Source organism: Micropterus salmoides, unplaced genomic scaffold (assembly GCF_014851395.1).
Source record: "Micropterus salmoides isolate LMB-PRFRI ecotype aquatic unplaced genomic scaffold, ASM1485139v1 Ms_hic_scaffold_18, whole genome shotgun sequence".
Taxonomy (NCBI): Eukaryota; Metazoa; Chordata; class Actinopteri; order Centrarchiformes; family Centrarchidae; genus Micropterus; species Micropterus salmoides.
This window is the reverse complement of record NW_024040928.1, coordinates 25,395,537-25,406,993: the sequence shown is the minus strand read 5'-3', so window position 1 is coordinate 25,406,993 and position 11,457 is coordinate 25,395,537. Positions and strand designations below refer to the sequence as shown.

Genomic DNA, 11,457 nt, shown 5'->3' with positions numbered 1-11,457 from the left:
TAACGTCACCTCATCAGCGTCCTTACGTTTAGTCACTGGTGAAGATGGAGATATTGTGAGAGAAAGACAACAAGAGTAAAGTTAACTTCATCACTGTGATCATGATTATTGTAATGTTTCAGTATATTGTTCAAAGAAGACAGTGTGAGCTGAAAACATTATGATGTAAAAACCCACTGGTAATAGAGGGTATGCGCGTGAAGTCACAGCACGCGGGAAGTCGTTGCAGCGGCAGCTTTAATCAGCGACAACACAAACAACACATCTCAAATGGGGAAGAGCTGTTGTGCAGTTGACTGTACAAATAGATTTAACAAGAAGTCAGAGCTGTCTTTCTACAGACTGCCCAAATCAAAAGAAAAGAGAAGCAAATGGATCGCTGCAATTCACAGAAACAACTGGAATCCAGGCAAAGAAACGTGGATTTGCAGTTTTCACTTTGTGTCAGGTATGTAGAGTCTTTGGGTAAAATCGTACCTTAAGTAATACTGTATTGACTAACGTAACTCATCAATTAAACTTTTAACGTTAATATCTTACATTTATACTCTGTAGCTGTAAAGTGTCAGCATTTACACATCTATAAAGGCAGGCGCGAGAAGACATTTTCGCTTCTGGGTGCTGTACAGTGGACATGCACGCGTGACACGACTGTGTGAGGGCACGCGCTTACACACTTTCCTTTAACAGGGAGTGGTTACACGTATGGTCGTATGAGGTCACCGAGGTCCGGACCTCTGTAATTATAAAGTAGATTGATTATAACATTATCGGGGTGGGTGAAACAGGGTCAAGCGTCTCCCCATTAAGAGAGACGCTGTGCGCATTTACGCACGCCGACAGGATCAGTCAGAATCTAACGTTAATTAATATTTTGTGTTCTTCTACACATACAAAAGGTCTCTCACACAGTCCAGGTTCATACAGTGAAACTGTTTGAGTTTTGTATGTCCTGTCAAGTTTATAACTACAGTTTGGCTGCATAAATGTCATACGTTATTTGCTGTGAAATTTCTGCGCCCATGGAGACGTTTATTCAGATATTATAAGAGCCAATCTGCATCACACCAATGTAGCTCCTATAATCGTGACAAAACAGTGCAAACAGCTGCTGTATTTTCACTGTTGTCATATGGCCTAGTAACACTGGTGCCCACTATGTAGTCGGCACATGTAATTTGCACACTGTGTTCTTCCCTGTCAATAGGGGGTGCTGCATCACCCTCCGCACCCCCACTTCCTGCGCATATAGGTGGCTGAATCACACTTCTAGGCTACCTTTGTAATCGCGCTTTGTGAAATACTCCCCCCAGTTATATGAGAAATGTTGAACCTTAAGTAATGATGACATTTTCTGTTTGTTTCAGGAAAAAAGAGCGATGATCCCCTGCACCCTGACTATGTGCCGAGTTTATTCAGTTTCACCTCAGCCACTGATCGAACTAGGGCTGCCAACAACCTGGAAAGATATCTTCGATCTCAAGAAGTTTTTGAAAAAAGAATTGTCAACAAAAGTAGAGAGCTAGCGGCCACAGCTCTTCTGAACTTGCACCAAAGTCCTGCATCAGAGCAGGAGGTACAAGCAGATCAAACAGAGGTACAGACTGTGGAAGTCCAAGGCACTGAGGTCCAGACAGAGGAGACACACAATGACATTGCTTCATTACATGAACAGATTAAATCTTTAAACAAGGAGTGTCAGTCACTGAGAGACAAAGTTCACAAACTAGAAAGCGAATTGAAACACCGCACCCTTGATGCTTCACAATTTAATGACCGCAAAATGAAATTTTTCACAGGACTGCCAAATTTACAGACTTTCATGTTAGTGTTTAGTTATGTGTCTTCAGTTTTTCCTGCTACTGCAAAACAGTCCCTCAAACCTACTCAGGAACTACTTCTTACACTGATGAAGCTGCGCCTCAATCCGTCGGAGGAATTATTAGGCTACCTCTTTGGGATTCATCAGTCAACAGTATCTAGAATCTTTCACCGTTGGATACAGGTAATGGCAAGCAGGCTTCATCCCCTGATATTGTGGCCGCAAAGAGAAGACTTAAGAAGCAGCTTACCGATGTGTTTTCGGACATTTTTTAAGAACTGTGTGAGCATAATTGACTGCTTTGAGTTGTTCATAGAGCGTCCTTCAGATTTAAAAGCTCAAGCTCAAACATGGAGCAACTACAAACAACACAACACTATTAAATTTCTTATTTCAGTCACACCACAAGGAAGCATCTCCTTTGTGTCAAAGGCCTGGGGTGGACGTGTTACAGACAAACACCTTATCGAGCACAGCGGGTTCCTTGACAAGCTCCTCCCTGGGGACTAGACAAGATTGTATTAACATGTTGTGCTCTGTGTAATGTGTGTGAAACCATTGTGCCTTCAGATTAAATTGAACATCATGCACAGGGCTGGGTAATATGGCAAAACATGTTATTAAATTTAAAAAGTACAATGAAGTTCATATGAAAGCTCATATAAATTGTTATTCACATAACCCTTGATATTTTGACTGTGATACTGACAATCTCTTAAAAATGAGAGACTTTTGACAGTGGGAAAATGTGTTTTGTAAATATTTATTCTATATAAAGTATTTTCACAGTAAGGTTTAGTAGTTTCACATTTTTTGGTATTTTCATATTTTTACAAAAGGAGACAAAAAAATGCTGCGCAAACATCCCTGTAATGCTCTGATAAAGACTGTTTGACTAAAATGTTTGTAAAAGCAAGCCTGAAAGTACTATACTACCTGTACTACCTGATTTTTGTGTCCTTTTACATGAATAAAAATAATTACACCATAAATTGGTGCAGAAACTTTCACCATAATACAGGAAATGAAGTGTTTAATGATCAAAATGTCCTGGGGGAGGTCCCCCCAGACTCCCCGCTCATATTGAGGATATCTTTAAAACACTACAGATCTTTTTGTCTCGTTCTTGTGAACCTAATATCGCATATCATGATGAAGTGTCTCTTCACACCCCTAATCTGAGCCCCTCTGTCCCCACCACTTTTTAACACAAAGTGACGCCCTTGCCCGAGATGAAGGCCTAATCAGCAGCAGTTCTACAGATGTTGCACCAAGTTTCAGTACTGCATTTCGTGTAAACCATTTTCCCAGCAGTTCTGGCAACACACCATATTTGAAAAATGTTGTTGCCTTCATAACATGTCTTTCAAAATTGGAATCTGGAGTTATTCTCTCAATAAATAATTCCAAAGGTGTCCACACACAAAAGTCGCAGTATGGGGATTTTGTAACATGAATCTGGCACTGTACTTGAAAGTAATAGTTGTGTTGTCTGTTAAGTTCCAGTGTCACATCGGAGGAACGGGATGCAACCAAGCAGAAGTCTTTTTCTTTCGACAGTTCTAACAGTGTCTTGTCTTTTGCCAAGTAGGGGCATTTGATTTCCAAGCACCCAGAGCCACAGCAGTCATAAGACACCTTCCCGTCAGGTGATGCACCAAGATGAGGGTATTGCGTAGAAATGTAGAGCCCAGTGGGGGTTACATTAAAATAATAATCACTTGTTTTACTCCCAGTTTTGCTGTTTCCACTGATTAACGCAGGCATGTTACAGGTGTTTTGCCACTCAGTCCATCTGGTGGGGGAGTGTTCAGGAGGGGAAGTTACGTCAACGCATACCCTCTATAACAGACAGTCACTTCAGCAGCTTCACCTTGTTTTTGACCTGATTTGTACTGTTGACAGTAATAACAACCAACATCCTTGACTGTGACCTTCTTTATGACCAGAGAACAGTTCTCTGTAACACTCAGTCTGTCTGATTAGCTTTGGTGTTTTCACCAATCTGTCCATGTTCAATCAACCCATACAGTATTTTCACATTTTTTCTGACCGTCTATCACAATTGATACAGTGAAGGAGAGGGGAAGTTTTTCAGCTGCTGCTGTTGAGAAAATGATGAAAAATAAAGAGAAATGAGAAAATGTCTGTTATGTTCATAGTTAGTGACAATTATTTCTTTATCCTTAGTTTCCAAGAGTTCACTAAACTCACCACATTAGAAACAACAGATTTGGTTTTCTTAGTTAAATCAAATGTAGCTACTAAAGAATCTTTAATAATATTGATCAAGTTATTTTTTACAATGTGCCTTCCATTTATATATGTGATATATGTATTCTTACCTGTAAACTGAAGCACCGCTGTAAGAAATAAAGAAATCCATTTGAACTCAACCATCATGATTCTCTGAGTCTCTCTTTCTTCTGTCTCTGCTGGTTCCTCATTGTGTCTTTGAAGTTATTTTTATCAGAGGAGGGAAGTGTTTTGGTGAGAATGTGGTTAACAACAGCAGCAGAGCTCTGGAGGTGTTACCCTCTAATGATGACCAGATACACACTCTCACAGGAACAGACAGTTGACACTTTAATGGGACCCAAGACAAAGAGGTTTTTATCAAATGTTGTTGAAAACAACGTTAAGGTTTGGGGTCACTGAGACTAGTTTTAACAAAGAGTTAAACCACTGATAAGGTACGGCAGGTACAAAGAGCATCAAGCCTCTACAATAGCAGCAGGTGTGTTCATGGTTTTCAAAGGAAAAGGTTTGACATAAATAAACATTTTGATCTCCACAACTAGAGAGCATAGACAGTGGTGATTGAGTTTGTTTGACAAGTCTTCACCTGTGGTTTGGAGGTTTTTCATGCTGTATGCAGACTGCAGAAACGACTAGTTTGACATTTAAGATGTGTGAAATGTATTTACATTCATATTAGGTCAGAGTAGGTGGTCATGTGCATCCAGAACAAGTATGTAGTTATTACATATGTGCGTTATCAGGTCACTTTAGATACTGTAGCAGCTGGAGAAGAACACAAAAAAGATGGTATTTACTGGTCTGCTGGTTCCTCTTTGTATCGTTGAGGTTAATTTTATCAGAGATCTGCAGGGGAAGTGTTTTGGTGAGAATGTGATTAACAACAGCAGCAGAGCTCTGGAGGTGTTACTCTCTACTGATGACTAGATAAACATCAGAAACACACGAGGCTCACAGGAATAGATGGTCGATACTTTAGTGGGACTTAAGACAAAGAGTTTTATCAATTTCTGTTGAAAACGATGTTGAGGTTTGGGTTCACTGAGACTAGTTTTAACAAAGAGTTTAAACACAGATGGGCGTCCTGATCTGTAACTGTTGGCACGAAGAGCATCAAGCCTCCACAAAATGGAGCAGCATGTCTGTTCATGGTGTTTTCAAAAGAAATGTTTTAACAGAAGTGCTCCACTGCTAACCTAGACAGCATAGACAGTGGTGTCTGAGTTTGTTTAGCATCAATTCTTCACCTGTGGTTTGGAGGTTTTCACGCTGTATGCTGACTGCAGACACGACTATTTTGACATTTGAGATGTGTGAAATGTATTTACATTCATATTAATGTCGGCAGACCTCTTTCTCTTCTGGCTGACATGAGCTGGTATGAAGTTCACACTGACCTGAAGTATCTGGGATTAACACATGAAAATTTAACCCTTGTGAGTTTCCTCTCATTCAACTGTTTAATTCAACTCTCAAAAGTGACTCAGTCAAGATGAGCGTTGTCCCACTTCCTCTTAGTTTGCTTCAATTACTTTCATACCAGAACAAAGAAATGACCTGAACAGAGATATAGACGTTAAAATGACTGCATATCAAACAATAACTGGAGAAACAGAAATCAGTAAATAATAAAATATAAAACAATAAATCCTGAAAATGATCATAAATGAAGTCTAATAAAAACATTGATCAATGTAAATAAACTGTAATGATATGAGCTGTAACTACATTGTGACCTCTTATTTGTTTGGTTTGTTGACGGTGGCGTAGAGGTCGCTGGGATCAGCTGAGGCTCCAGCAGAAGAAGAGGAAGCTTTCACGGTGCTGTAGGTCACTGCATCATCTTCATCATCACCATCTTTACCCAGAACCTGGAAAAGAGACAAACAGCACAACACAGAAATTACACAACATTAAATGAGACAGAATAATGCAGGTAAATGCAACATTATGATATCCAGCAGCACATAAACACAAAGCTCAATAATGAAACAGCAAACAACATTACAAAGAGCAACACAACACAAAACAGTGAGTCAGTCCAGTCAGTTCAGTTTGAAGATGTGCTGTTAAAGATCTGTTTGTACATGTACTGAGCTCCTCTGGCCGCTCGTTGGTGAGATATTTTGTTCTGGACCAAAGTGTTGGACACACTGACATCACAATCCTTACATGTAGACCTGGGCTTTAAAGGGAAAATAAAGAATCTGTCCTGTTTTTATACCTGAGAAGTGTTTTCATTCACTGCCATCATCACTAGAACCAATCAGACAGCTTACCCGGCCTTTACTGTTGGTCTTCCTGGTGTAGCTGATGGAGGCGTAGGAAACACCATCTTCAGGATCAGCCTACACAGAGAAGACAACATAATGGCTGCTCAGTAACATGTGGACTTGATTGTGTTCTGGTCTGTTCTGGTGTCGTCCAGCTGCATCATCAGACTCCCCACTTCTTCTCTTGCAGAAAGAACTTAGATTCAAGAGTCACTGTGTGTCTCATAGAGCTACATTTTGAACAACAAATCTAAAAACAGTGAGTGTAACTTTGTCCTGGGTGTAGTGTGAGATCTCACCGTGTCCTGACTGCTTTCTGGACTCACTGCAGGGTTTAAGCTCCGTCCCTGAAAACAACAAACAAACAGAGTCTACTTCCATGTGGTCAAACACTGGCTCTGTGAAGGCTGTTTAGATTTGGATGAATCTGTCAGAGAGCAGCTGATTCAGCTCTGTCATAACTGTAGAAACATTTGATTACTCAGCCGTAAAACTCACAGTGTTTTCATCCATCAGGGTTTTTTTTCCTGAAGAGACAAAAGAGAGTCGACTTTAGCTTCAACAATACAAATCCAGGTTCATAAAAACACCTTCTTTAAAAATGTTTAATCTGTGGAAGCTCTCACCTGTAGTTCTTTTCCACATGATGAGAGCAACAATAGTTATTAAGAGTGCTGCAACTCCCACAAACACACTGATGACCACCAACCACCACCAACCTGGAAAGCTTTTTTCTGGTTATAATTCTGTAACATCTTATTTCTTATTTGTGATTTTGTGTTGTGTGAATACATCTGACTGAGAATGACTGAAAAAAATAATATCTCCATACAGGAGAGAGAGGAAGACGGATTGAAATTATAAAATAAACTTTATTTACAATTAGCCTACATTACAGTCTTTATATGCTCCACTACATCCGGTCTCATCTCGTATTACGTGACCGGTCTTTCTCATGTGGTAGCGTTACACATTCACTAGAGGTCGCTGCCATAGTAAACATTAATATGGGCCGTATTGGCAGAATGTTTTTTATGAACTATGTGGTTATATTTCTGTTGAGGACAGGCTTGATCATAATTATTGTAATGTTTCAGTATATTGTTCTAACAAGACAATTTGAGCTGAAAACATTATGATGTAAATACTCTGTTAATAACAGACAGATGAAACACAGAGTCTTCACCTTGTTGTTGTCCTGATTTGTTGAACTGTCTGCAGGTGTAACGACCAACATCCTCAACTGTGACCTTCTTTATAACCAGAGAACAGTTCTCTGTAACACTCAGTCTGTCTGATTTAGATTTGGTGTTTTTAATCTGCCCAAGTTCAAACAGCGCAACTGCTGCTGTGTTTCCTGAACCACTGAAGAGCCACGTAGTGAAGTTACATTTTTGCTGACCGTCTATCACATTTTCACAAGGCAAAGTGACTTCATCTCCAACTCTGACAGTGAAGTAGAGGGGAAGTTTTCCAGCTGCTGCTGTTGAGAAAATGATGAAAAATAAAGATGAAATGAGAAAATGTCTGTTATGTTCATAGTTAGTGACGATTATGTCTTTATCCTTAGTTTCCAAGAGTTCACTAAACTCACCACATTAGAAACAACAGATTTGGTTTTCTTAGTTAAATCAAATGTAGCTAATAAAGAATCTTTAATAATATTGATCAAGTTATTTTTTACAATGTGCCTTCCATTTATATATGTGATATATGTATTCTTACCTGTAAACTGAAGCACCGCTGTAAGAAATAAAGAAATCCATTTGAACTCAACCATCATGATTCTCTGAGTCTCTCCTTCTTCTGTCTCTTGTTCTCGTGCTCAGAACTGTCTGAGTTTCAAAACTAGTGTTTTAGTAGAGAGACGCAGCAGCTACTTCCTGTGGTTAGGATGATGTCACTTCTAGCCTGTTTTAGATTTCTGTTTCTTTGAATTTCTTGTCAATGTCCAGACAGCCAAAAACTTACAAATTTCAATTATACATTTTTGAAATGTAGTTTTCTGTCTCTTCCCACAGTGACTGACAGAGACTCCAAATTCTCAATCAGAAAATGAGATGCCGCCATCAGAGTTCACATGCTGTCCAGTCCCTCTGTGTCAATTGTGACGATGACGTGTTTCACGCTCTGCAAAGAAGGAGAAGAGGAAGTTGAAGGTGTTTCTTTACATGATGTTTATTAGAAAACAAACAGGATCCATGGTGATGTTTTACAGCACACAGAGTCAAAGAGAGAGTCAAACTTCTCTCTCACCAGAATCTGACTTCTGATGTTACAGTTTTTCTCAAATGCTAAAACACAAAAGCCAATCCTCTAAACCAAATGACCAGTTGTCTAAACACATTTACTAAATCTAGCCATCATTTTCCAATATCATAAACACATTTCACATGAAGACACAATTCACAAAACACAATCCTCCGTTCACATAAATCTTAACACATTTTTCCTTGCTAAAACACAAGTTGCAAAAGAACTCTGCTCATATTCTCAAATGAAAGCTCATGTGATGCAAAATGCTTGCCACAGTCAGCAATATTTGAACAAAATGAACACACCTGGCGTCATTCATTACACACAACGACTCAAAATTGAAAACACCTGTTGCTAATGCTGTGACCACATGTATATAAGCAAGTTCAGAGTGCACAGTTTGCTGAAGATTCCAAACAAACACAATGGATGAAGGCAGAGTCAGGGGAAGAGGTAATCGAGTCAGAGGAGGGAGAAGAGCAGGCCAGGGAGGAAGAGGAGCAGGCCAGGGAGGAAGAGGAGCAGGCCAGGGAGGAAGAGGAGCAGGCCAGGGAAGAGGAGGCCAACAAGGTATAGGAGAAGGTCCAGGAGGGAGAGCAAGACAACCTCGCACCATCATTACGGACGAGATGCGAGCAACAGTCATTGTCCATGGCATGACAATGGCTGAAGCAGGACTAAGTCCGTCCAAACCTGAGTAGGTTCACCGTGGCCACCATTATCAGGGCATTCAGACAACACAACAGGTATTGTACTCTGTTGCTTTCTTTGTCACAATACAACTTTACAAGCCTGTGAAAGTAGTCTTGTCTTGTCAATTGACAACACGTTTCTTTCTTTAGAGTTGAAAGAATGCCACATAGAGGTGGGAGGTTTGCCATATTTTCAGCGGCACAAGAAACCCTCATTGTGGATATGGTTCGTGAGAACAACCTCATCAGACTCCGGGAGATCAGAGACAAAGTCATTGCCGATAATGTGAACTTTGAGGGCATTGATGATGTCAGCTTGGCCACAATAGACCGAGTTCTCCGGCGCCAAAAGATGCGGATGAAACAAGTCTATAGGGTTCCCTTTGAGCGAAACTCTGCACGACACAAAGACCTACGTTACGAGTATGTGCAAGTAAGTATACATCCATGTTCACAGTACAGTTAGTGAACATACTGTGTTGCTCAGTGGCCTACATTACTTCTGGACAATACTATGCTACCTGATTGACTGTTGTTCTGAACACCTGTGCACTTTCACATTTTCACAGAGGATATTACAGTTGGACGCGATGGCCAGACCTCATGAGTACCTCTTCCTGGATGAGGCTGGCTTCAACCTGCAGAAACGAAGGCAAAGAGGCCGTAACATCATTGGCCAAAGAGCCATCACTGAGGTTCCTGGCCAACGGGGGGGGGGGTAATATTACTCTTTGTGCGGCCATGGGTTTGGAGGGGCTTGTCCACCAGCAGGCTGTCCTTGGGTCTTACAACACCCAACGTCTCCTAACCTTCCTAGAGGAGCTAAAAGATATCCTCCTGGACCGCCAACAACACCATCCTGGGCCCGAACATCCCATTTATGTGATCATTTGGGACAATGTACGCTTCCACAGAACAAACCAAATCAGAGAGTGGTTCACCACCAACAGTAACCACTTTTTAAACGTCTGTCTGCCACCCTACTCCCCTTTCCTGAACCCTATAGAGGAGTTCTTCTCATCGTGGAGATGGAAGGTTTGTGACAGACAACCATACACTAGAGAGAACCTCCTAAGGGCAATGGAGCTGGTGTGTGGTGACATCCCAGTGGAGAACTTCCAAGGATGGATCCGCCATTCCAGGGCGTTTTTCCCGCAGTGCCTGGCAAGAGACAATATAGCCTGCGATATGGATGAGGTGATGTGGCCCGATGCAGCTCAGCGACATGATGCCGCACAGTGATTGTGGTGTAAATAAAATAAATTAAAAAAACTTCACACCCTGATCATGTTTTCAAGAGTACTGTTGTGTGCAATAGATTCTGTTTTTGCATTGAGTTGTGTTACAGTAGTGTACAGAATTTACTATAGATTTATACTCTTCATATGAAACTCGCAAATCTAAATGCCCAATCCTCTGCAGAGATCTAAGAAGATCCATTATTGTAAAGTTTCTAAAAATATGCATTGGCAGTTATGAAACAAAGAACCTTCTCACAAATTGAGCATTGTGTTTTCAATTGTTTTGCTGTAGTGTGTAATGATGTGTATAGTGTTTACATTTTTGAAAGCTTCGAGCTGCTCTTTTGGTGTGAAAGTTTGCGTTTTGAAGGGAGAAGGTGTGGTTGTGTTTATGTAGCTTTAGAAAAGGGTGTTGTGTTTAGACATTGGAGAACATGGACAAAACGTTTGTGAAATGTGTTTTAGCATTTGAGAAAAACTGTAGTGTTCAGAATCACTATCAACACCCTATCAAGAAATTAAGTTTAATCGTGGTTTTCCTTACAATAAAAAATTTCCATATCGTACTGAACATTATGTTGCATTTTCTGCATAATAACTGACATGGACATTTGTATATTGTATTGTGTTTTGGTAGTTAATGACTTACTTGCACAGAGATGTCTCAGTATGTTTTTATCCACTTTACTGAATGCTAACCACACTATTTTCAATAAAGTGGAACATTTTTAATGAAGTGTTCACAGAAAAGACCCCCTACAATAGTATGTCCATTGTACTGTATTTATCTGTAGGAGTTAATGTCAATTCCCATCTCATCAACAGCCCACTGTCAACATTGACTGTCTTCATCATTTTTTATTTAGGATTTTATATAAATAAAATTTTATAAACAACCTTATCTAACTAGGTAA

At 40.2% G+C, this 11,457-nt stretch overlaps 2 protein-coding genes across 3 annotated transcripts; both read left to right on the top strand.

Moving 5' to 3' along the window:
• LOC119908712 lies at positions 1 to 3,916 on the top strand. The gene is made up of 2 exons (XM_038726557.1): positions 1 to 448; positions 1,368 to 3,916. The coding sequence occupies exons 1-2, from the start codon at positions 271 to 273 to the stop codon at positions 2,330 to 2,332; spliced, it is 1,143 nt and encodes a 380-aa protein (XP_038582485.1). The 5' UTR covers positions 1 to 270; the 3' UTR covers positions 2,333 to 3,916.
• Positions 3,917 to 9,177: 5,261 nt separating this feature from the next.
• LOC119908733 lies at positions 9,178 to 10,587 on the top strand. 2 transcript variants are annotated; one of them, XM_038726588.1, is made up of 3 exons: positions 9,178 to 9,356; positions 9,453 to 9,735; positions 9,872 to 10,587. In XM_038726588.1, the coding sequence occupies exons 2-3, from the start codon at positions 9,463 to 9,465 to the stop codon at positions 10,022 to 10,024; spliced, it is 426 nt and encodes a 141-aa protein (XP_038582516.1). In that variant the 5' UTR covers positions 9,178 to 9,356; positions 9,453 to 9,462; the 3' UTR covers positions 10,025 to 10,587. The 2 variants fall into 2 exon arrangements, with proteins under 2 accessions (XP_038582516.1, XP_038582515.1); XM_038726587.1 differs by lacking the exon at positions 9,178 to 9,356 and having other exon boundaries at positions 9,479 to 9,735.
• Positions 10,588 to 11,457: the final 870 nt, after the last annotated feature.

Coding starts and splice junctions, on each gene's coding strand:
- LOC119908712 (XM_038726557.1), top strand. CDS start 271: ATGGGGAAGAGCTGTTGTGCAGTTGACTGTACAAATAGATTTAACAAG. Junction 449..1,367: donor CAGTTTTCACTTTGTGTCAG/GTATGTAGAGTC, acceptor TGTTTGTTTCAG/GAAAAAAGAGCGATGATCCC.